General features: G+C 41.8%; 2 protein-coding genes across 5 annotated transcripts in view; one reads left to right on the top strand and one right to left on the bottom strand.

Annotated features, from left to right (window-relative positions):
- usp9 (ubiquitin specific peptidase 9) overlaps positions 1 to 18,632 on the top strand; it is a 37,777-nt gene extending 19,145 nt beyond the window's left edge. For 2 of the 4 annotated variants that reach the window (XM_041056674.1, XM_041056671.1), the window contains 30 exons: positions 648 to 743; positions 898 to 1,109; positions 1,553 to 1,793; positions 2,154 to 2,303; positions 2,478 to 2,598; positions 2,716 to 2,846; positions 3,235 to 3,513; positions 3,641 to 3,766; positions 4,057 to 4,194; positions 4,465 to 4,631; positions 4,758 to 4,866; positions 5,022 to 5,168; positions 5,326 to 5,472; positions 5,571 to 5,778; positions 5,877 to 6,097; positions 6,416 to 6,603; positions 6,701 to 6,874; positions 6,992 to 7,133; positions 7,274 to 8,030; positions 9,914 to 10,037; positions 10,121 to 10,346; positions 10,525 to 10,654; positions 10,796 to 10,981; positions 11,280 to 11,500; positions 11,618 to 11,706; positions 11,803 to 11,959; positions 12,215 to 12,427; positions 13,216 to 13,245; positions 14,950 to 15,048; positions 16,472 to 18,632. In XM_041056674.1, the coding sequence (XP_040912608.1) occupies positions 648 to 743; positions 898 to 1,109; positions 1,553 to 1,793; positions 2,154 to 2,303; positions 2,478 to 2,598; positions 2,716 to 2,846; positions 3,235 to 3,513; positions 3,641 to 3,766; positions 4,057 to 4,194; positions 4,465 to 4,631; positions 4,758 to 4,866; positions 5,022 to 5,168; positions 5,326 to 5,472; positions 5,571 to 5,778; positions 5,877 to 6,097; positions 6,416 to 6,603; positions 6,701 to 6,874; positions 6,992 to 7,133; positions 7,274 to 8,030; positions 9,914 to 10,037; positions 10,121 to 10,346; positions 10,525 to 10,654; positions 10,796 to 10,981; positions 11,280 to 11,500; positions 11,618 to 11,706; positions 11,803 to 11,959; positions 12,215 to 12,427; positions 13,216 to 13,245; positions 14,950 to 15,048; positions 16,472 to 16,702 (5,460 nt within the window). In that variant the 3' untranslated portion in view covers positions 16,703 to 18,632. The remainder of the gene's footprint in view (positions 1 to 647; positions 744 to 897; positions 1,110 to 1,552; positions 1,794 to 2,153; positions 2,304 to 2,477; positions 2,599 to 2,715; positions 2,847 to 3,234; positions 3,514 to 3,640; positions 3,767 to 4,056; positions 4,195 to 4,464; positions 4,632 to 4,757; positions 4,867 to 5,021; positions 5,169 to 5,325; positions 5,473 to 5,570; positions 5,779 to 5,876; positions 6,098 to 6,415; positions 6,604 to 6,700; positions 6,875 to 6,991; positions 7,134 to 7,273; positions 8,031 to 9,913; positions 10,038 to 10,120; positions 10,347 to 10,524; positions 10,655 to 10,795; positions 10,982 to 11,279; positions 11,501 to 11,617; positions 11,707 to 11,802; positions 11,960 to 12,214; positions 12,428 to 13,215; positions 13,246 to 14,949; positions 15,049 to 16,471) is intronic. The other 2 variants (XM_041056675.1, XM_041056672.1) reach the window with 1 other exon arrangement.
- Positions 18,633 to 19,749: 1,117 nt separating this feature from the next.
- Positions 19,750 to 21,425, bottom strand: rpl8 (ribosomal protein L8). Its single transcript, XM_041057779.1, has 5 exons — positions 21,253 to 21,425; positions 21,018 to 21,159; positions 20,542 to 20,760; positions 20,258 to 20,373; positions 19,750 to 19,952 (listed from the first exon to the last, which is right to left on the bottom strand). The coding sequence occupies exons 1-5, from the start codon at positions 21,388 to 21,390 to the stop codon at positions 19,794 to 19,796; spliced, it is 774 nt and encodes a 257-aa protein (XP_040913713.1). The 5' UTR covers positions 21,391 to 21,425; the 3' UTR covers positions 19,750 to 19,793.
- Positions 21,426 to 25,037: the final 3,612 nt, after the last annotated feature.

The raw sequence follows: 25,037 nt of genomic DNA, 5'->3' as shown, positions 1-25,037 counted from the left end.
GTTCCTGTTCCCAGCTTTAAGTAATTGTAGAGCTTTCTTTATACTCACACTCTCCCCTGGGTTTTATAACCTTTAAAACGTTGATGTAAGGGTAAAGGGTTGGTGCATGTGAGCAACAGATGTTCTGTTTGTCACTACTGTACACTTGCCATTGTAGCCTTGAGGTAGGAACTGCATTGTCAACAAAGGAGGAGTTGTTCAATGAGCAGAGCTTTGGCTGTGTCTATTCACATTTATTTGAGATCCTCTCTCTCCCCCAGAGCCAAATTCTGTTAGGTGTGACTGTGAGAATGTGATTTACTACCATATTTGTACATTGTAAACATGCTCAAAATACTCAGGTACACATGACAATATCAATAATTCATACCTCTGGTAAGTGAAGTGAATTTCTCTTGTGCCTCATCTTTTACACTGAGCGGTTGTGTTCAGTTTGCCACAATATTGCAAGAGAAACAACAGCGTTGCAGTGCATAGTGTTTTGCCCCTTTTTGTGTTCTGAGTGGTCAGTAATGAGGCTCCTCTTTACTTTAGTGCTTTGAACCACCACATACATCTATGCATGATAGTCTGACCCTAGACTCGAGTTATGATTGAGAACGCCGCTTGGAAAAATGAGTTTTTTTTTTTCCTATTCTCCACTCTAGGTTGTAATTCAAGGAAGCGATGACATTGCCAGCCGAGCAATAGACTTGCTGAAAGAGATCTATACCAACCTCGGACCAAAACTACAAGTCAATCAGGTACAGGGACTCTTTGTCTTTTCCCTTTTCTAGATTGAAAGTGTTTGTCCAAATGTATCAGTCAATAAGCCTAATGTTTACAGGCCAGTTCAAATAATTTGGTGTGATGACAAGGTGCTTGTCTTTATTGTTGTACCTGTTTCCTCCCTTTTAGGTTGAAATTCATGAGGATTTCATCCAGTCATGTTTTGACCGTCTGAAGGCATCCTATGACACCCTGTGTGTCCTGGATGGAGACAAAGACAGCATCAACTGCGCCCGTCAGGAGGCCATCCGCATGGTGCGAGTTCTCACTGTGCTCAAAGAGTACATCAATGAGTGTGACAGTGACTACCATGAGGAGAGGACTATACTGCCTATGTCCAGGTACAGTCACAGTGAGACAGTGCTACATTTGTCATAAACAGATGTTAACTACCTCTGTACATTAACTGGCTAAAGTTTTTTTTAAGGTTTTACATGAAAATAGACTTCAAGTCACCAAAGGCACCTTGCAGTATCTTGAGTTTCAGTATGACAAAATGACAAGAATAAACTAAATCGTCATTATCGGCACCCCAGGCACAGCAGTAAGCATTTTTAGACATCGCATGTTAAAATTTATGCAAGTTATCTACTCAGGATTCTATAAATTTTTGCCCAACATAACTGAAGACCTCTGTTTTCCCCTGTCGGTGTATGTGCTTCAGAACAAGAAAAGTCTTTTTTTGCTTTCCTCACATTTATTGCCATCTGCCTCCCAGTGAGGTAAACAGAGTGTCATGTGTTTACTGTTTCACTTAAATCTCTTTATTCCGTTTCTCCTGCAGAGCTTTCCGTGGGAAGCACATCACATTGATCGTACGCTTTCCCAACCAGGGGCGTCAGGTAGATGACCTGGATATCTGGTCACACACCAATGACACAATCGGCTCAGTTCGGCGTGGCATCCTAACCAGGATCAAAGCTAATGCTGCACATACCAAGATAGAGCTCTTTATTGGTGGTGAGGTTGTTGATCCAGCTGACGACAGGAAGCTGATTGGACAGCTCAATTTGAAGGACAAAACGGTAAGTGTGCTCTAGTGTAGCACTGAAAAAAGAAATATTCTGTTGAAGGTGCTGTGCTGTGTTTTTTGACTACATGTAATAAGCGCATTTATGTTTACTGTTTATTTAAGTGCTTGCTCTGGGGTCAGGCTCTGGGTCTCTAAAGCGCTTTGAGACAATTTTGATTGTGGAAGACGTTAGATAAATTGAATTGAATTGAATTAATAATGTATTAATGTGGTTCCAGCTATTGTCTCCACATCAGAAGTAATATTTTGAAGCCAAAATGAATGTATGTGTGTGTGTCTTTGAATTCAAGTGTGCAGTGTTTTGTTTTCCGTCCAACACTTACTCAAACTTGCTGTGGTGTTATATGTATAGCTGATCACAGCCAAGCTGACCCAGGTGAGTGCCAACATGCCTTCAAGCCCAGACAGCTCCTCTGACTCATCCACTGGTTCGCCTGGTAACCACGGCAACCACTACAGCGATGGGCCCAACCCTGAGGTGGAGAGCTGTCTTCCTGGTGTGGTGAGTTTACAGCGCTGATGCTGTACACACACGACTATTTTCATGTTGCCTCCAACCTACCTAATGTTGACTACATTGTTTTCTAACTTCTAATTTATGCCACAGGGGTGTGTCATTGTGCATTGACCAGTGTGCGAGCAGCAGTACCGTAACACCCTCTGCCTTATTTTACAGATTATGTCGCTGCATCTGCGCTACATCTCCTTCCTGTGGCAGGTTGCTGACCTGGGCTGCAATCTCAACATGCCTCTGCTTAGAGATGGAGCTCGAGTTCTCATGAAACTCATGCCCCCAGGTATACGTGCACCTGTGCACCATATTCTTTCAGCCAATTCACATGAGGAGAAAAACATACACCTACACACGCACACATAGGCAATGGTAGCTGAGTGCCTTGTTTTTGTATCCTCAGATAACACTACAGTGGAGAATCTGAGAGCTGTTTGTCTGGACCACGCCAAGCTTGGTGAGAACAGCCTCAGTCCTTCGCTGGACTCACGCTTCTTTGGCCCCTCACCTTCACAAGTGCTCTACCTCATTGAGGTGAGTGTCTGAGTGTCCTTGCAACACAAAGCTGTGCTAATTATATGCCTTGAAAACCACAATTTTGCATTCTTAGCCTGACTAGCCTAGGAAATTGTAGTGTGTTGTGTTAATTTGTGTGTGAGCAGCAGTGCCACAAGCCCAATAACAATCATAATGCAGGACATAAATATGTTGTCAGTCTCACAAAGCAGGATTACAAGTTAGTTGGGTAACTACAGAGAGTGAAACACAGAATAAATGTGCCACATTTCAGAGTTTCAGCTTATAATCAGCAGCGATACCCAGATAACCCAGTAATCCCGCTGTTTTAGACAAGACCCATTGTTTCTGTCCCATGTCTGCTGATCTCTAAGATGGTTCACACTGTTCTTTGCCCATGTTCTAGGTTGTGTATGCTTTGCTGATGCCAGCCAGTGCCACCCTGGGCGAGGATGCCAGTGACTTCCAGTACAACTTCTTGAAGAGCGGCGGGCTGCCCCTGGTGTTGAGCATGCTCACTAGGAACAACTTCCTCCCTTCAGCAGATATGGAGACACGGCGTGGGGCTTACCTCAATGCGCTGAAGATTGCCAAGCTCCTCCTGACTGCTGTGGGCTTTGGACATGTGAAGGCCGTGGCTGAGGCCTGCCAGCCCAACGTTGAAGGAAATATTCCAGTCTCTCCGGTTAGGCCACACACATAACTCGCACCATCAACATACCTGTATAACTAGTTCCTCACTAGTCTCTCTCACTGCTACGTTTTTACTGACATGTTTTCATTTTTTTCCACACTCCCTGTATTTTCTACAGATTAACCAGGCCACACATGACCAGGCCCTGGTCCTCCAGAGTGCCCTGCAAAACATCCCTAACCCCGCCTCAGAATGCATGCTGCGCAACGTAGCCATCCGCCTGGCCCAGCAGATTTCTGATGAGGTACAAAAAACATTAAAGGGAATGGAGTGTGCAGGGGTTTGTAAGATTTTGGTGTTCAGAACTAGTAATGGTATGGGCACTGCATGACAGGTAGTAATTTAAGGGTTAAAGTCTAAATATAGAAGCTGCTAATAAAGATAGATGTGTTATTTAATGTAAAGTTGAAAAGAGGACTGTAAGAAATGTAAGTTTGAACAAACACTGAATGAGTGGATGAAAATCTATTTTTGTTGAGTGGTGCTGTTTACAATAATAGATTTTATGGAACTTTTTTTTTTTTTTTTCACCAGAATTTCTTCCAGGCATCAAAGTACATCCCAGACATTTGTGTGATTCGAGCAGTACAGAAGATAGTGTGGGCATCAGGCTGTGGTACAGTGCAGCTCGTCTTCAGTTCCAATGAAGAAATCAGCAAGATTTATGAAAAGGTAAATGTTGGGCTGCCTTTGAATGTTTCTGTTGATCAGAGTTTCTTGTCTAAGTTTTGTTGAATGTAGTCAAATTACAGTATTAAGTCTGAACATCAGCTCATAATAGATGTGCAGATTGTTGTGTAACCTAGGAGGAAGGACAGTAAAAGCTCAATTCCTAAGATAAAAGAAGCCAAAAGACCAATAGCCTGTGATGGGCTTAGCGGATTAGCAATTTAAAAACTGCAATGCTGTATTTATTTTTCATATGTCTCATTTTCTCGTTAGACAAATGCAGCTAAGGAGCCAGATGGGGAAGATGAGCAGGTATGCTGCGAGGCCCTGGAAGTGATGACGCTGTGTTTTGCCCTCATGCCCACGGCTCTAGACACACTCAGTAAAGAGAAGGCCTGGCAGACCTTCATCATAGACTTGCTGCTACACTGCCACAGCAAGTAAGTAAACCAGTATGTTTTCCAGCCAATTGCTGAAGCATAAATGAAATGCAGGAGACATCCTCATCTGTAGCCCTTTATAGATTGGACTGAATAAATTGATGTTGTTGTTCTTATCTTTGGTAGATCTGTTCGTCAGATGGCCCAGGAGCAGTTTTTCCTGATGGCAACTAGGTGCTGTATGGGCCATCGACCCCTCCTCTTCTTCATCACCCTCCTCTTCACTGTGCTAGGGGTGAGTGGTTGAATACCTTGTGTTCTTAAAGACTCACTCATTTGCCTCTCCCCACTTTTATTATATGCATTATAATCCATTACCATAGTCTTAGACACATTAACAGTTAACTGCTTACAGGATCCTAGTTTCAAATTATCCATGTCTGTCTCCAGAGTACAGCCAAGGAGCGAGCCAAACATGCTGGGGACTACTTCACTTTGCTCAGACATCTGCTGAACTATGCTTATAACAGCAACATCAACCTGCCAAATGCTGAGGTGCTGCTCAACAATGAGATCGACTGGCTAAAACGAATAAGGGTAAAACTGCCTATTTACTATGTGTTCGTGATTTGTTTTTAGTGCCCTAAATATTTAGTCCAGTATGCTGTAAAAAAAGACTATTTGAGTTTACCTGTTGTTACGCCCTCACGACTGTGTGGCAGATTTGACGGTATACAATGTTTGCATGTCATAGGATGAGGTTAAGAGGACAGGGGAGACTGGTGTGGAGGAGACCATCCTGGAGGGCCACCTTGGGGTCACCAAAGAACTTCTAGCTTTCCAGACACCAGAGAAGAAATATTACATTGGCTGTGAGAAGGGAGGAGCAAACCTCATTAAGGTACAATAAATAGACCATACCCGAAATAGATAATATAAAGGGAAAACAATCTTTTTCTCTCTTATCACATAACATAACTACTTTTTCTTCTTGATTAGGAGCTGATCGACGACTTCATCTTCCCAGCATCTAATGTTTACCTGCAGTACATGAAAAGTGGGGAGTTCCCCACAGAGCAGGCCATCCCAGTATGCAGCACCCCTGCTTCCATTAATGCCGGCTTTGAGCTCCTGGTGGCACTCGCTGTCGGCTGTGTTCGCAACCTCAAACAGATAGTCGATACTCTGACTGACATGTACTACTTAGGTAGGGAGACACCATGTGGCAATTTTACAGATGGATCCCACTGACAATTTGCAAATTGCATTATGCATGAATGTGTGTTTCTTTCCCCGTCTTTCCAGGTTGTGAAACGCTGACAGAGTGGGAGTACTTGCCTCCAGTGGGGCCACGGCCCAACAAAGGCTTTGTCGGTCTTAAGAATGCTGGGGCTACTTGTTATATGAACTCTGTCATTCAGCAGCTATACATGATCCCTCCCATCCGCAATGGCATCCTGGCCATCGAGGGCACAGGCACTGATGTGGACGATGACATGTCAGGGGATGAGAAGCAGGAGAATGAGGTATTGTGAGAGTTTGTGTTGAGATAAAGCTTTCGCCCCATGAAGATTTTCATCCTGTTTCAGCATCTAGTGATGGACAAAATGACCAACTCCAGGCTGGCAGGCCATGTAGGCTGAGCTTGGAGCTGGGGGCAGCCTAATTACAAGAAAGGTTTCAAGTGATAAATAGCTTCAGACACTCTGAAGAGTCATTACCCTTAAGTCCCTTCTCCCAGTTGAGGTCGCACCATGATCTATGGTAGCCAAAAAGTAATTAACTGTCGTGGACTCAAGGAGACATGGTTGTTTATGTTTCCTCTGTGCGTTTGGTCCTCACAGAGTAATGTGGATCCTCGTGATGAGGTGTTCAGCTACCACCATCAGTTTGACGATAAGCCCTCCAGTAAGTCAGAGGACAGGAAAGAGTACAACATTGGGGTACTGCGTCACCTACAGGTCATCTTTGGCCATTTGGCTGCATCCAGACTGCAGTACTATGTCCCTCGGGGATTCTGGAAACAGTTCAGGTATTTTGAAGTTTCACAGTCACCTTGATTGGCACTGGTTCTTACTGGTTTTGCAGTTGGTGGAGTCTAATTGTTTTCTCTGTTCTGTCCTTTTTAGGCTATGGGGTGAGCCAGTGAACTTGCGGGAGCAGCATGATGCTCTGGAGTTTTTCAACTCTTTGGTGGACAGTCTGGATGAAGCTCTGAAAGCCCTGGGCCACCCTGCCATGCTCAGCAAAGTGCTGGGAGGGTCCTTTGCTGACCAGAAGATCTGTCAGGGATGCCCCCACAGGTGAGTACAGTTCTTTTCCCTGTGGTTAGTTACTGGAAATAATTTAATTTAGTGTCAAAAATAAAAACTTCAAAGCATCTTTGGCTTTTCTTGTCCAATAATTGTATGTCTTGTCAGGTATGAGTGTGAGGAGTCATTCACAACGCTCAATGTAGACATCAGAAACCACCAGAACCTGTTGGACTCCATGGAGCAGTATGTTAAAGGAGATCTCCTGGAGGGAGCCAATGCCTACCACTGTGAGAAGTGTAATAAGAAGGTGAGAATGAAGCAGCCGTCTGGGGGCGAGCCAGTGTGTCATGGGAAAATAGAGGAGGCATCAGTGGCTGTCCAGTGGATTTTCTGCAAGTGGTTTTTAAAGGGCCAGGGTGGTAATCTAATTTCTGCTCTACTTGTCAGGTGGACACAGTGAAGCGGCTGCTGATTAAGAAGCTTCCACCGGTCCTGGCCATCCAGCTGAAGCGCTTTGACTACGACTGGGAGAGAGAGTGTGCCATCAAGTTCAATGACTATTTTGAGTTCCCCAGGGAGCTGGACATGGAGCCGTACACGGTAGCCGGTGTGGCCAAGCTAGAGGGCGATGACGTCAACCCGGAGAACCAGGTGATCCAACAGAATGAGCCCTCTGAGCCCACGCCACCGGGCAGCTCTAAGTATCGTCTGGTGGGAGTGCTGGTCCACTCAGGCCAGGCCAGTGGCGGACACTACTACTCCTACATAATCCAGAGGAACGGGGGTGATGGTGAGAAGAACCGCTGGTATAAGTTTGATGATGGTGATGTGACTGAGTGCAAGATGGACGATGAGGAGGAGATGAAGAACCAGTGCTTTGGAGGGGAGTACATGGGCGAGGTGTTCGATCACATGATGAAAAGGATGTCGTACCGGAGGCAGAAACGCTGGTGGAATGCCTACATCCTATTCTATGAGCGTATGGACTCACTGGACAAGGACAGCGAGCTTGTCAAATACATCTCGGAGCTGACCATCTCCTCCACCAAGCCACATCAGGTCAAGATGCCTGGTGTCATCGAGTGCAGCGTCCGCAAGCAGAACGTCCAGTTCATGCACAACCGAATGCAATACAGCCTGGAATATTTCCAGTTCATTAAGAAACTTCTGACCTGTAACAGTGTCTATTTAAACCCTCCTCCAGGTACGCATCATTTCTGTGTGTGCTGCTAAGTGGGTTTTTAAATGCAAAAACTAATTCAGTCGATTTTAGTTAATATTGTGTTAAAAAAAAACAGAAAAAACTGAGTCTAGGTACATTAACTGTTAAATCACAACTCAAAATGTTACGGAAGCCTTGTATAAATATTGCAGTGTTGTGTTTATTATGTACATTATCTAATTTTCAACACTGTGTAGCTACTTTTGCTTATTTAACCAGGTAAGACCCATGGAAGTCTTTTGGGAGGTAGACGAGGCCAAGGTGGCAGCTTAATTAATTTGCAGATGATAAAACAAAAACAGGCAACAGATTAACCAATACTGAGAAAGCTAAAATAAGCTAATAAAATAACAGGGTGAACATTGAATAGACAAGTATTAGTGTTTATGTGTATCTTTGTTTCACAGCATGAGTAAATACTTCACAGATTGACAATATAGCGGGTAAACAGTGGTTGAAGCTGCATATATACAGTTGTTCAACCTTTGCGTGTACATGATAGCGAGAGGGACAGAATGTGAGGAATGTGATCTGTTACAGCTGCACAGTATCACGTCACTCCCACAGTTATGACTCTGCATATCCAATACACCCAGAGGGCTTCCTTGATCTTTTCAACAGTGATGAATTCCTCGTTGTATCTCTACTGTGGGTTTCAGAGCTTTTCTCTTAAAGACATAGCAGATGTCATATAATTTCTGACTTGCTTGTCCAAAAAAATTACATTTCAAAGTGATGCTAATATACAGCTTCGCTGTGGAAAGAATTGCTGTTTAAGAGCATTAGCATTGGGCTGCAGAGAACTGTACGGCCCCTGCATTGGATGTTAAAAAGCACCAGTGCATTATTAATGCAGCTAGAGCGCAATAATGTTTCACAGAAAAATACAGTTTTTAGGGCAGTCATCGCCACAGAAGCACTTGATTTGTACTGAAGGATTCAGACAATCACAAAAACATAGTGTCAGTCTGTTTGCTGGTGTGCACAAAGCTAGTGTCTCACTGTAAACTCTTTCCCAGAAGCAGCAGTGATGTATTCATTTATTTTTTTAAACAAGCCTGTTGCTCGAGTTCAGTCCACCTGCTTGACCCAACATTGTGACCCAGTGTGTTGGCTTGGATGTATGATTAAGATATTATTGATTGTCTTTGCTCAGACCAGTTGACACGTTATGTAGCCTAAAGCTGCTTTCTCACATTCTGAGGTGACTACACCCCAGTTGCTGTGTCATCGTTTATGTTTGGTTTCATCTTAGTTTATGCTTTTAGAGGAAAAACAGAAATGGATTGAACAAGAATCAGAATGCGTTATTTGATTTTCTTTTACATCACCCTATATAATATGATGTATTTAAGTACAGTTTGCATGTAGGAGGACGTCACATTTTTCATTGTGTTGATTCTGTACTCCAACACACTGGATTTGAAATCAAATAATGACCATAAGGTTAAAGTTCCAACTTTCAGCTTTAGTTTGAGGATGTTTACATCCATGTAGAAACCGTAACTGATTTTATTTATAGTCCCTGGATTAGGTGACAAAATTGCATAGTAGTAAAGTAAGAATAAAGAGCTGAGAGTCTGCTCTGTAAAATCATAGTGATATTTTATTTCACGTGCAGTATGCTGGAGTACAAAGCCACGTCAATGGAAAATGTGTCACTGCCCTTTACAACCTACATTTATATATCTTGTGGTGTGTGCTGTTTATACCCACATATAAGTAATTTGCTTTGTGTCCTTGATCTGTGGTTGTAGCGTCACAGACTACTGTCAGCTTATGTCATTGTATTGAAAAAAAAATCTGTGCAAATGACCTGACAAGATTTTCACGTTAATCATTGCCCTTTTTTTTTTTTAAATCAGGACAAGACCATCTTCTGCCAGAGGCAGAGGAGATTGCTATGATAAGTGCTCAGCTGGCTGCTAGGTTCCTCTTCAGCACAGGTTTTCACACCAAGAAAGTAGTACGGGGTCCTGCCAGTGACTGGTAAGCTCTGTCTTCCCCCGAGTTCTGGGTTTTCTGTCTGTTTTGTCCTCCTTTAAAAATATTTTCTTCATCCTCCCCTCTAGGTATGACGCCCTCTGCATCCTGCTGAGACACAGTAAGAATGTACGCTATTGGTTTGCACACAACGTTCTGTTTGCTTACCCTAACCGGTTCTCCGAGTACCTGCTTGAGTGCCCGAGCGCTGAGGTCCGTGGTGCGTTTGCCAAGCTCATTGTCTTCATCGCTCACTTCTCCCTGCAAGACGGCCCCTGCCCCTCCCCCACTGCCTCGCCTGGACCCTCTACTCAGGTTAGTGCCAGACCCTAGCTGAGCTCTGTGGAAAATATCTTTTATTAGGACTCTCTGGAAGATACTTGAAGCAGTTTGACTCATAAGGTTCCCGGAAGGCGGTTTGAATCACAGGTTATCATTATTGATGTAACCCAGCTGTGGTTTTTAACTGTTGATTTCCATGTTTGTACATCAGGGCTGTGATAACCTCAGTCTAAGTGACCACCTGTTGAGAGCTGTACTCAACCTGCTCAGAAGAGAGGTTTCTGAACATGGCCGTCACCTGCAGCAGTACTTCAACCTCTTTGTCATGTACGCCAATCTGGGTAAGGAGCACAAAGTCATCACCCACCTGTCATGTACATCTGCTCCTCTGTGAATTGTATAAGCAGGGTTTATTCAAAATATAATTAATAACGTGGGTCTTTAAATGCTGCTTTCTTTCTCGCGATTCCTACCCTCCACAGGCTTGGCAGAAAAGACCCAGCTACTCAAGCTGAATGTCCCTGCCACGTTCATGTTGGTTGCTCTGGACGAGGGTCCCGGCCCTCCCATTAAGTACCAGTACGCTGAGCTGGGCAAGCTCTACACTGTGGTTTCACAGCTAGTCCGCTGCTGTGATGTCTCCTCACGCATGCAGTCCTCCATTAATGGTGAGTGTACTTGAGTCTTCAGTTACACAAAGTGTGAAATGAACTCAGCTGACGCGAGGCACGGTTGTAAAGCAGCCTGGGGTAGTGGTGCTGAGAGCTGGAGCCCAATGAGGATTTTCATCCTTGCTCAGGAACTAGTGACTGACAAACCAGCCACTCTGAGCCTCTGTATTGTGTTAGCAGAGCTTGGAGCTGAGGGCTTTCAGAGATGAAGGATGTGGCAGAAAACATATATATTCATTTGCTATGTATTTCAGATTAGAGTTTATCTAAATTTCTTCTCCTCTGTCTTATCCAGGTAACCCTCCTCTTCCTAACCCATATGGAGACACCAACCTGACAGCCCCAGTGATGCCCGTGCAGCAGCTAGTGGCAGAGATCCTGTTTGTGAGGACCAGCTACGTGAAGAAGATCATTGAAGACTGCAGCAACTCTGAGGAGACGGTGAAGCTGCTTCGTTTCAGCTGCTGGGAGAACCCCCAGTTCTCTTCCACTGTGCTCAGTGAACTGCTCTGGCAGGTAAATGTGTAAAATTGCATCTTTTGACAAACAGGACATCAGTAATTCTGTCGGTGGCTTACTTTTAAGTGTCCCAAGGAATCTATATTCAGTAATATGAGTGTTGTTTGTCTGCAGGTGGCGTACTCTTACACCTATGAGCTGAGGCCTTACCTGGACTTGCTGCTTCAGATCCTTCTCATCGAGGACTCGTGGCAGACACACAGGTCAGACTGATGGCTCAAAGTGAACCTAATGAGTGCTGTGTCATTTTTAAATGAGCTCATAGTTAAAATTTCTCCTCTCTGTGTTTGGTTGTGCAGGATCCACAATGTGCTGAAGGGAATTCCAGATGACAGAGATGGGCTTTTTGACACCATCCAGCGATCGAAGAACCACTACCAGAAACGGGCCTACCAGTGCATCAAGTGCATGGTGGCCCTGTTCAGCAACTGCTCTGTGGCTTATCAGATCCTACAGGTACAGTACTGGATCTGTCACATTACACCACACATAGGCTATGAGACCCAGTTCATTTTCCTTGGTGAAGAGCATTTATCTTCTTAAATTAAGATTATTTTATTTTTATTTCCTGTTATAAAAAAAAAAAAAAAACATACCATTAAGAGTCACAAAAAAAAGTACAAAAAAAAAAAACAGTCTATTGGGGTTTTCAAAAAAAGGAAACTGCCTACTGCATCAGATTTGCTAATCAGCATGTCCTTGTGCACACAGAGTAATGGTGACCTGAAACGAAAGTGGACGTGGGCAGTTGAGTGGTTAGGGGACGAGCTGGAGAGGAGGCCATACACAGGGAACCCTCAGTATACCTACAACAACTGGTCCCCTCCGGTTCAGAGCAACGAGACCTCCAATGGATATTTCCTGGAGCGTTCGCACAGTGCACGTATGACTCTGGCCAAGGCCTGTGAACTCTGTCCTGAGGAGGTAATGGCATTGACATTGTACCCTTTGCACACAGTCACACCCTGCCTAATTTCACATTATCTTACAATGTTAGGGATTGTGCCTGGAGAGCCACATTATACCAGTATCTAAAGCTAAAGGACTTTTTTTTTTCTAACTGGTATATAGATATATGATCAGGTGATGCACAGTGACAATCATCAGTATGGAAGGGATCTTTCTGTTACATGCAAATAAAATCAAGCAGGCCACATGAATATTGAAAGTGACATGGGAACATGTTGACAATAGTGTGCAGTGCTGAAAGTAACAGAAAGATCCCACAGAAATACTGCGTGACTGATCCAGAGGAGCTTTAGCATGAACATGATCACAACAACCCACTGAATGACATAACATGAGCACCATTTAAATTGGGTTGTATATATGTAACAACACTGAAAGCCAGAAAATTGATTATTAACAATTTCAGTGGTTGATTTGTCATTTTTCTATCGTGTCATTATAAATGCAATGTTTTTTGTTTTGTTTTTTAGCTGTTGCTTTTTTTTCTGACATTTGATATTGTATAGACAAAAATTGACATTTGACATTTAGAAGTGTTTCCAACAAACCAGTACACGTAAATGATGTCCTCACTAAGCTACAGCTATGACATGTTTGCTATGCTTACTATGTTCTGTATTGATTCATGGCTGCAGTGCATACAAATATCATTTTCTTCTTCTCACTTAAAATAAGTTACTTGTATTTTTATGTTGACAAATCCAGTCAAATGACACAATTCTCCTGTAATATTCCATACACAGCTCAAGTGTACTCAGGAAAGCCCAGGGAAGGTCAGTATTCCAGGCACCACAACATAAAGGAAGGAAATGAAACAAAATTGAATCTGATTGCAGAATTAGCAGAGAAGCAGTGAACAGTTGACCAGTGTTTTAGGCCTCCAAACAAACAGTAAACGCATGTTTAGTTAGAATTGCACAATTTTGAGTTTCCTGTAGCTTGGACAGTCATCAGTGGCAAAGGCTTGGAACATTGTGTCATGTTTATTCCTGCTAGATTTACCCATTTTGCTAACTTTGCTCCATTTTATTGTTGGACACAGTTTGGATGCAAATATAATATTAAAAGAAAAGAACAGGAGGTTAGAGTAAGACTAAAGATGCAGGCTAATTAATTAGCACAATTTTATTTCCAGTATATCACCCCTTGAAGTGGATAATACTGTTTTTTCTCTTAGTATTTAAACTCCTTGTTATTAAAACAGATTGTGGCCATAGATGAAAGATAAAGTAAAAAAAAAAAAAAAAAAAGTAATTGCTTTCCCTGTTATCCACTGTTATAAGTAAAAGAAAAGGTAGAGTTGCTGCTGGTGAGATGTGAGATGCTATACAGTGTAACTGGCATAAGAAATCATGTTATGCAGCTGCTCACAGTGAACAGATCTTTGTTCTCTTGCTGTCCTGTTGCCCAGTCCCACTTATTCGCCAAAGCAACAGCACTGACAAAGCCAGTCTTCCATCTCAATCTAGTGCTTTTTTTTTTTTTTGCCAGTTTTTGCTTCCTCCCCAGCTCAAACTGTGCTGCCAGCCACCTGCATCTGATGGAAAACACTTAGCCTCAGCTATACTTCAGTATTCAGTTGTAGTTACAGTATTTGATCTGTAAGACTAGAGCTGTGCTCTTCATTGAGCAAGATTTTTTTTTACTCTACTGTGCTATTGGAGCCAGTATACTGCATGTTTATAGACTTTTGTCATTTTGGAAGTTGCATGTTAATGTTAAGAATGATTTACTTATGGCACAATTTTACAAAACAGCTTCTAACAAAAGGTTGTCAGTTGTTTTTCATTTTCATCAACTCACTATAGTTGAAAAAAAAAAAAACCACAAAGAATTTATAGTTTTTATATTCAGTCTGTAGCTAAATAATGAATAATGGCTTGACTGAAAAAGATAAAGGTAAAACAACATAAGGCTGGTCTTTGTGATGGCTTCACATAGTATGAATTTGTCTCAGTAAAGTGAAAGGTTCAGTTATTTTTCTGTTTCTGACTTTAAATCATGTTGTACTTTGTATATATGTACATGTTACACATGTACTGCATACTCAGCCTTCACATAGATACATGATCCAGCAGTTGTAATAGGATAAGGCTAGTGTTATTCTGTTTTGTTTTTTTTTTGTTTTTCTTTTAACAAGAAAAAAAAATATAAACTATTCTTTGAAAATAGATGAATTACCAGCAGCTCTCACGCTAAGCGGATGCTCTCAGGTGTAGAATCCACCCACACACACAATCAGATTTCATTTAAGCCTCAGTTATTTGATAACGTAACACAGTTGGAAGTTTGACTTTCCCCACGCAGCTGTTTCACACTGAAATGACAGAGCTCAGAATCAAATTAATATGATCTAACTGCTTTGTTCAAATAAATAATCAATTCCTACTTTATACATTTTATGTTTTGAAAAAAATAATTCAAAATTTCTATGAATGTTGAAATTAATTTGTGATCATTTTTCTCACTTCCTATAGGAGCCAGATGAACAGGAAGCACCTGATGATCAAGACTCTTCCCCACCTGAGGACACGTCTCTGTACCCACATTCTCCTGGAACCACCCAGTTTCAGCAGGTACAGCCCTGTTTACGTCTCATCCTCGTGTCACTCAGTAATGTGTAAAAGACGTTGTTGGTCTCTTTTGTAACGCTGGTATAGTTGTATTCACTATTGTCTTACCCATAAAAGCAGAGCAGAGAATAGGATCAATGATATGACATCTATTCCCGTAGCCAGTCTTGCGTTAGCCATGAATTATGCCAGTAACCATGGCAACAAATAATTTTTCCTTCGGCATCGTGAAGTGTTATTTCGTGCCTGAGTGCTCACACAAGTGGTAATACGACACACCACAGCAACCTTTCAACTTATTTAGCATTTAGAATTGGTACATAAATATGTAATAAATGGTTTAACAGACAATTATGTAGTTGTAAACAGATATAAATGTTAATCTATTCTTATAAAAAATATTAAATGGCAGAAAAGAGAAAAAGAAAAGAGGGGAGAATATTCCAGTTATGTATACTCGCTAATGGAGATTCACTCTGTTTTGAGAACAAGACTTTTTTTTTTTTTTTTTTTTTTAAATTGCAAGATCTTCTAGAACTTCCTCTTTCAGCTTTGATTGGTGCACATGCGTTTGACATGTGACATTCCCTTATCTAACCGTATGACAGGATGTGACTGAGCAGAAATGATCCAGTGTTTATGAAGCCGCAGCCTCCGCCTGGTTAGATGTGGTCTTAAAGTCCTTCGAGACCACCCAGAATATGGCCGTTAAAGGATTAGGCTCATTAAGGGATAAAGCCTGACATACACTATGTTTGTTAACATTAACAAATCCTGTTGAAAGACCAAAGCAAACAATGCATTAGTCCTCATCTCACGACTTCTGAGATTCCCCAGCGTGTCTGTGGCTCTCAGCTCCAAGGAGATCTATTCTCAGTAAAGACTGAAATCTAAAAATGGCTAAATAATTTCCCCCCAAAAAAGCTGGGCACTGTGGTTTGTTGGAAAATGTATTAATATACATTTGGTGTGCTAGTATTTCCAGCGGCAGGATGGTGTATATGGAGTTGTGTCAAAATAAACTATGGCTCTCATGTTCACGATCATCTGGTGTAACGGTGTGGCACGTGGTTGTGTTCTAAATACGGTATAAAGGATTAAGATATTGATTTTATCTATTAACAATAAAATACATGCAAAACACTAATTATGTTTATGTGTTATATGATTATGTTTGGTTAGTATAGTTCACTGTTAATGGACTTTTAATGCGATTTGTTAATAATAAAGATGTAGATATCACCAAACTGCATACAGCTGTTTAGAGGATGCTACAAACTGTGTCCAGAACTGTGTCGGCCTTGGACATGACAGAAACATGTGGCTGTGGGTGTTCGGACTTTTAAATAAAGCATTTCATTTTTTTTTTGTTGAACAATGTAGTCGTTTCAAGCCACTGATTTTTGTCCGCTTTCCTCCTGAACAGAACAACCACCCCCATGGGCAGCCGTATACTGGGCCTGCTGCTCAGCACATGAACAACCCCCAGCGTCCTGGTCCTGCCTCTGCCCCGACTCCTGGCCCTACCCAGACACCCACCCCAGGACCTGGTCCCACTCCCGGCCCAGGCCCGCGAGCACAAGAGAACTGGGAGAGCACCGAGGAGGTCACCCCAGCCCCCACCTCTACCCCAGCACCCGCCCCGCCTAAGGAGTAACATCCCCTCCCCCTCTGCTGTGCCTCGAGCCTCCATCGTCCCGCTCTCCTTCCTCTCATCCTTTGGTCAACAGAGCTCCTCATCGGGTCTCTCTCTCTTTCTCTCTCTCTGGCCCCAGGGCAGGGCAGAGCCAGGCCTCCCATTCCTCTCTCCAGGCCGCTTCTCTCTCCCGTCAGCCTGAGGGAGGTGCTCTTCCCTGGCCTGGGGCTGCCTGACCGTGTGACAGGGGCCTGCTGATGGCTGCAGAGGCGAGGGAGTGGACAAGAGTTCTAATAAAGAAAAACAAATTTACCCAGAGCTGACGATGCTGATGCGCTTGTCTACACGACGAAAAGGTGTACATAGTATGTTAATGTTTTTGACTGTTCAGGTCCCCCAGTAGCATAACTCTGTGTGGTTTGCTGTTGGGAGATGTTGCAGATATTATGAAAAACAACAATGGATATTATAAATAAGAAAAATGCCCAAAAAAAACTGTAAGAAGACAACAACTCCTCTTTGTTTTATCACCCATGCTCAGCAGTAAAGTTTGTTCTACCATCGGATGGTTACTGGTCATTCAACTGTAGAAGGACGCATTGTTATTATCATAATTAATATTATTATTCTTAAGCTCCTTGGCGACCTTATGACCCATGCCAAATCAACTCACGAGCTGTGGTTGGTTTTAGTGTGAGATATGGAATGGTTGGGTGGACTTTTACGGTGTTCGGTTGATGTGAAAAAGCAGTGATGCAACATTGTTCTGAAATTCATTGCCTTTTTTTTTCTTTTTCTTTTTTGTTTTCTTTTTTTTCTTTTCTTTTTTTTTTTTTTTGTTGTTTGTTCTGGTAATTAATTCAATCCTTTTTGAAGCTCTAGTTAATATGCTGTAACATTTAGCATGGCTTCTCACCAGAATAGTGTAGCCCAAGGGAAGACTTGTGATCATAACAACCTAAAGCTGTTCTTAATCCACATCCAGAGGGGTGTTGTTACCCTTAGGTTTTTTTTTTTCATTGGGGTTTTTTTTCTACTCATCTACCCTATTTACAATGAGGGCGATATTTTGAACCAATGTATGAATAAGTGGCTTTTCAATTGCTCATCATAATCCTACAATTTTACATTTGGCAGCCAGTTTTGGTGGGATAGACAGCTTAGCTTTCATCCTTAGGAATTCAGAAATATGAAACACATATGCAACAGAATTGCTGCACTGGGCTATCTGGTGTATAATAGACTGTGTGGTTTGCTTCTGTCTCTTCAATAGAGCCTAGTTGTAGACAGACTTGTTGCCCACCGGCTTCCTTTCTGCCATGGAGCCGGGCTGGTTTGGCGTCCTGCTGCGGTTCGGGATGAAGCGACCGATCCTGAGCGGCAGCGAGACCCTCGTCCCCTCGCTCCATGGAGAACAGGTTCCACAGCAGGGTTGTACCGTAAGAATAGCAGCTGGTTAGTCATGTTGCAACTTGAGCTAACTTGTAATTCTGTAGGAGTAAAAGGTAAACATCAGTAAATACTGTATTTAATTGGTAACTTGAATGCGTGTATTTTTTGAATTTTTATTTTATTTTTATTTTTTCTTTTCTTTTTTTTTTTTTGTCTAAAACATACCAAATACTCCTGCAAATGAAAATATTCTGCCCACCGTATTATATTTAAATATTTTGCTCTTATTTTATAGAATTTATTTTGTTGTATTTCACTAAAAATAGAATTTGATTTAAGAGGAACATTTTTGTCCTTGTGTTATTTTTAAAGAAGATATTGACTGTACAGAGTTCTGCGCCCTGTTTTTTGCCGACTTTTGTTTTGGCCATGGTGTGACGTTGAATTCTGGAGCTACAGTCGCGATGTGGACTTTCACTTTGTGAGGTTTTTTGTGCACAGAAATATAACAAAAAAAAAAAGCATTGCGCCCTTAGCAAATAAAGAACATGGAATCTTGCCTGCGTCTCATTTTTACTTGTGGATATCTGATTTCACTGTTTACACAAGCAGCAACAATTGTTTTTCCTTGTTGATTTATTGTTGTGATGTCGAGTGATAGAGAAAAATTGCCTTTTCAGTTTCATAAAGCTCAAGTTGACATAAAAAAAAAACTGTATATTTTCACTTTTGAGAAGCAGCAACCAGTGTTTTTTTCTTTGGCATTTTTACTATAAAAATAGTTGAATAATGAATAATTTCAGCTTTGATAAACAGTAGTTATCTAAAAGATGTCTCACATGTACGTTTGCCTGGTTATTGGTTCACCTGATGCAGCAAATCCTACCTTGTTCAGGGTTACTGTTTTTGTTGAGTGTATGGTTATTTTTGGAGGCTGCAGGTTTGTCATGCTGTTAAGGTGTTACTTAGCCCTCACTGATATCAATGGGGCGGACAAAATAATAGAAACACCTGGCAGCATAAGGCAATACATTTGAGAATGCACCACAAACTGCAGCTTCCAAAATGAGCAAAGAGTTGAATCACAAACTCAAAATTATGAAATTCATGATTTGAAGTTTGAATTTATTTCAGGACTTACTGTATTATTGTGTTTCATTTGAGTGCCCCTTTAACTGCTCACAGTTTTAACGGGTTGCAACACAAGTAACGTTGGGAACCACTGTACAATTAACATCATCTGCAGTCTATGCATTGCATGTGAAGGCTGCCACAGCCAAACCTTTTCGCCTGACTGTCCTGATACATGAGCTCCCTCTAGTGTCCATACACTCAGTCCTTGTCTGGTGGTGGTGGTGTAATGGTGTTGGGACTATTTTCTTGACACACTTTGGGCTCCTTAAAACCAAACCATCATCCTTTGAATGTGTATCTGATGAATCTGCAGAAATTATGAGATGCAATAGAGGAATGCAAAGGGAGGAACTACCCAGTGTTAGTATGATGTAGCTAATAAAGTGCTCAGTGAGTGTAAGCTATGTATGGAACACAAGACATTTTGACTTGTCAGAGAAAACTACTAACATTAACAATGGATCTACAATATCACAAGTCTTGCATTATGACCTCTGTATGTGTTTGTGTGAGGCCCCCGAAATGAAGCACATGAACAGATTCTTTGTTTTTTTTGGAACATGTTTTATTATCAAGAAACTCAGATTTAGTTCTCCTTCTCCTGGACGGTCTTTGTTCCACGCAGTCTGCCTGTACGACGGGCAGCGATGAGACCGACCTTGCGACCAGCAGGTGCATCCCTCCTGATTGTTGAGGGTTTGCCAATGTGCTGATGGTTACCACCACCGAAGGGATGCTCAACAGGCTGCGGGGGAGAGAGAAGAGGGATGTCAGTGAGTCTAAGGAACCTCTATGTTTTTAACACTGCAGTTCTTATACTGGGACTAACAATTATTGCTGATTACTTCCTAAGTCAATTAACCCATCTCACACATACTCAGACTCAAAGACTGTTATATCTCATGTTATATATTTATGTGTATACTGAGTTTGTGGGGAACCAGGCAGAAAGCACCAGACATTAGTAAAGTTCAATAAACACCTCCACCTCCTTTGTTGCCTGTCTGCCATCGTGGATAACACAGTGTCGGTATGCTCATGTTCACTTACGTTCATAGCCACACCACGGACACGTGGCCAGCAGTTCCTCTTGGCCTTGTACTTGTGGTAGGCACGACCGGCCTTCAGGATGGGCTTGTCAATACGACCGCCACCAGCGACAACACCTTTAATGAACAGAGCAGAGCCGGTTAGACTGTGCACTCGTACAATCAACATCCTTCAGTTCACAAACACCAAATCAACTGTGTATTACTACACAGCCCTTAAAATACAGATGACGTTAAATTAGGTCAAGGGAAACATCAGTTCCACCAGACTTTAAGGGTCCTCACCAACAACAGCTCTGTTGGCAGAGGAGATAACTTTCTTGGAGCCTGAGGGCAGCTTGACTCTGGACTTCTTGGTCTCAGGGTTGTGGGAGATGACTGTGGCGTAGTTTCCGGAAGCGCGGGCCAGCTTGCCTCTGTCGCCGGGTTTCTCCTCCAGGCAGCAGATGATAGTTCCCTCAGGCATTGTGCCAACGGGCAGGACATTACCGATGTTAAGCTGAGCTGTGGGATAAATGTAGTGTATGTGGTCAGGTAATCGGTTATCTGACTACTTATTTTATAGTATAGTAATTGTATAGTAAATTGTTGCAGCTCTAAAGTAAACGTGTACAATAAAAAAACTGAGACAGCAGAAATGCAGCAAGTCAAGAGAAACTTAACATCACAGGTAAATTAATGTCACTCACAATGGTCAATATCCATATGTTGCCCCTGTTTTACAGTTCAGCACCTTAGAAAGTCTATTTTCACTCTCTTACCCTTCTTGCCACAGTAGATGAACTGTCCAGTGTGGATGCCCTCAGCAGCGATGAAGAGCTCTGTCCTCTTCTTGAAGCGGTATGGGTCACGGAAGACCACTTTGGCCAGGGGAGCACCACGGCCGGGGTCGTGGATAATATCCTGAGAAGGCCAGAGGAAAACGACGTCTGTACACTCACAAACAAGTGCAACGCTGACCTGCCCCCAAAACAAAAGGTAAGAGTCCTCGTTTACCTTCACAATCCCCTTGATGTAACCATGGCGTTCAGCGAAGTCAACATGGCGGAGTCTAGCAGCACCTTTCCTGTGCTTCACGTGGGCTTTGAACACGGAGCCCGCACCTTTTCTCTGTCCCCTGATCACACGTCCCATCGTGTACTGAAACAAACGACACTCAGTGTTATTTATGCGTTTCTGCAGGTTCATAGAGTCAAAATTAAAATTTTGTAATGGTCAGTTTTAGTTAGAATCAAATACAAAACCAACTTAAAACATTACTGCCTACAGGAAGCTTAAGAGAAATGTAAGACTTTAATTTCATTAAAGACCTTTCTGGGGAAACTGAAACCAGTACTTTAATACTTTCAAGGGCGTGCAGATACCCTGACGTCCCTGCAGTATATAATAATTCATAACGGGTTATTTGTTTAACAGTCTGGCTCCATGTAAGCTGCAGGCAGCCTGCAACGGGATATAAGGTGATGTTATAACTCACATTACTGACTATAGAAGGAAGAACAAAATACATGCGACTGTTGTAAATTAAAGTTAAGACTTTGTTAGACCTTTGAATAAAGTAGTTTTAATGCTTTTCAAGACTTTCAGACCAAGAGATAACCTGTATTTACCAATCTGGCATGTTCATTTTAACATTTATGCCTATGGCTAACGCTAAAGGACAGATTTCTATGTACAAATTCACCTTATAGCGTTAAAATAACTTGAAAACAGCAAAAAGCCAAATTTAACTCGCATGTTTATAACAAACCTTAAGTTGTCAGCTATAGTTAGCCTAGCAAGCTAGCTCCCATAGCTTACTGTTTAACGTTACGGCACACAGTTATTTATAGTTACACACAGCGGTACAACAACCTGCTGTTAAATGAGACAGTTCTGTGTTAATTAAAGTATCTCCAGCTTCTCTGATCGCCTCATATCACACACATCTACCCGGTGTGTAGCGGCTGCCGGACCGGCCTCTAAGCCGCTTCACACCGCTGTCTCTGCGCCATGTCACCAATGAGCGACACACAACCGCAAAAACGCTTCAAATCACACGTCTGCCGTTAAAATACTCAGCGGGTCTTATTCTTATATATTTCCCGCACAGTTTAAAATGTTTGTTTACAACCGATGATCTGGGAAAATCAAGATTTAGAGCAGATTATAGGAAGGGAATCAGACAGTCAGTGTCCTACCTAAACTCCGTTGACGGAAAGAGGAAGCTTGAGGGCAAAGCGGAGGTTTTCTTCCGGAGAAATCACCGAGGGGGATGATGGGAGTTGTAGTCAAATGACTAACCGTATTTAGATGCTAGAAGAAAGAGGCAGACAAACAAACGCTTTAAATACAGCCTGCAATTTACATTTCTGCCCTTTCGTTGTATGAAATTGTATAATTGAAAATAAGAGTTATTTTATTTTATTTTTTGTTTTACATTTACAATCAGGTTAATTGATTATAAAAATATCTGCAGATTATTTTTTCTGTCAAGTGACTGTCAAGTGTAAGTACTTGATGTAGGTGGAAGAAAGAAGGACCATGCGGAGCAAGGTAGTAACTACATATTTTGGAGGAAAGGAGAAATAAATTAGCCTATATTCTAAATATCTTGAAGAAATAGACTAGGGCTAACTGGACCTGGACTCTGTAGGAGTTAACTAACTCCAGAAGATGGCAGTAATGCAACACTAAAACTCAAAGAAGAAGGAGAAGAGATGGAAAACAGCTTCTGGGATTATCAAAGTGAAAACACAGTGTTTTACTGAGTCACCCAGAGCCACTGAAGTGTATGTGAAAGCTTTCTAAACCAGTGTGTTGGGTTAGAAAAACATTTGTCAAAAAATATGTCTAAAATGTGCATTTATGTGCTGGGATTAAATCTGAGACCACAACCTGTCAGAATACAAGTGGTCTTACTGCTATTCTGTTCAGTAAAAACACTTTAAAATATGTTTATTGGAACTAATTCTGTGTTTATTTTAATGACTGTAGTTCTAAAAATTGTAGTGAAACCTGTAGCCTACTGTTTGACATCCTAGATAATAACACACATATATATTTATATTCATAAATTAAAAAGACTTTGTTAACCCTTTCACTTTTTATCTAGCACTATCATCAGGTCAACATTTCAGCTTTGGTTTTTGACCAAACACCTACAAAAAAGAGTGGCATTCCCATCAGCCTCAGATGTGCCTCCTGTTTAGTGCTAATTAACTAACTGTTACAGTGAACATCATAAACATTACATCTGCATGTTAAGCTGATTTTAGCATTTAGCTCAAAGCACTGCTGCTCAAACTTATTAAACATTTAGTGTGAAGGATGCCACCATTCAAGCTTGTGGAGTGATTTCAAGACAACTGACAGCTGACTTGCTCTGCATGAAAAAAATTGCATCTACATTAGAGTTTTATATTATAACACTATGCACAGAACACATATTATGATAACTGTAGAGAGAAGTGTGTTACTGTGTCTTGTGAATATGAATACAGATCTCATTTCCAAAAAACTAAGACTGCAAACTCAGTGAAAAATTCAACCAGCATGTTGCTCTTTAAGATGATATTTTCATCCTCCAGCGGTCAGTGTGAGAAGAGATTTGGTGATGATGTTCAGTGTTTTATCATCTCTGATGTTTAATGAGCCCAGCTCCTGAGTCCTGTGTGTTTCCTCTCACCACAGAAGAAGAAGAGGTGTTGAGCAACAGATGGTTCCCCTCCTGAGATCAGAGCGTCCCGCTGGAGCAGCGGAACTGCTGTGATTAATGAGAGCACACACACACGCGGCTGACACTGCAGGTGATAAATATGCGGTTCAGTTATTATGATGCTGCATTGTTTTACACAGTCCCATTGGTATAACATGCATAAATACTGCACACACACACTATTTTGTCCTGTTTTTTATTCTTTTTTTTTTTTTTTTTCAAATTCATACCTCTGCAGGTTTGTATTTCTGTGAAGACACAGGTTTCAATCTGATAAAAATGCTCCAACTGATCAAAACCAGCTGATATTTGATCAATGACTCAATCAGAGTTTTTAAAGCTGGTAACAGTCAATCTTATGTTCTGTTTTGATGTTGCTGGGTTTTTTTCTGTTTTATTTTGACTCTTGAGGTTTAGATTTTCAGTGCAGTTACTGTGGAACAGGATCTCCACATTGCACTGTTCTGCAGCATAGTGGTTTTCCTAATGATGCTGTTGGTGATTACGGTGGGATTATTTTTGATAGTGTTGTTAAGTATTGTATAACTCTAGCCGACGCTGTCATACACACTTCCTGCAGACCGTAAGCAGTACTTCTTGTCTGATGATGCTGTTGTCAAACATGATTAGTCTCCAGATGGCGGTGTTGATCATGGCAGGACTCCAAACACAGGCAGTTATTGTCTTTCTGTTGCTAACAGCTAGCATATACACAAATGTTTATGAATGAAAACAGACTTTAAAATGATTTAAAAAGCAAACAAACCCAGCAGCAGTGGAATCAAACTTAAAGCTTCTAATCCAGTTTATGTCAGCAAGTAGTTTGTGATGTGGAAAGTTCTACAGACTGGACTTTTATCTTGCAACCTTTGACCTAAAATTGTAGCTATTGTGTTGTGTTCCTGCAGAGACATTTCCGCCATCTGCTTTTACTCATTTTCACATTTTCAATTTGTTTGGTGTGACAGTTTTAAGATGCATGAAGTAAAGATTAAAGATCCTAACCTCTCTGGCTTGTTTGCCCCTCTTCAACTTCAACCACCAGAGAAAACAGTTCAGTCAGTGAGAATTAGTGAAACTCGCT

This window comes from Toxotes jaculatrix, chromosome 15, assembly GCF_017976425.1.
Source record: "Toxotes jaculatrix isolate fToxJac2 chromosome 15, fToxJac2.pri, whole genome shotgun sequence".
In the NCBI taxonomy this organism is placed as follows: domain Eukaryota; kingdom Metazoa; phylum Chordata; class Actinopteri; family Toxotidae; genus Toxotes; species Toxotes jaculatrix.
Note: the sequence above shows the minus strand (reverse complement) of the source record. Positions and strands in the feature narration are given on the sequence as shown.

Excerpts from the sequence above, each read along its gene's own strand:
- rpl8 (XM_041057779.1), bottom strand. The coding sequence starts at position 21,390 with ATGGGACGTGTGATCAGGGGACAGAGAAAAGGTGCGGGCTCCGTGTTC. Across the intron at positions 20,374-20,541 it reads TGCCAACAGAGCTGTTGTTG|GTGTTGTCGCTGGTGGCGGT; the intron begins GTGAGGACCCTT and ends TGTTCATTAAAG. Across the intron at positions 19,953-20,257 it reads TCCGTGGTGTGGCTATGAAC|CCTGTTGAGCATCCCTTCGG; the intron begins GTAAGTGAACAT and ends TCTCCCCCGCAG.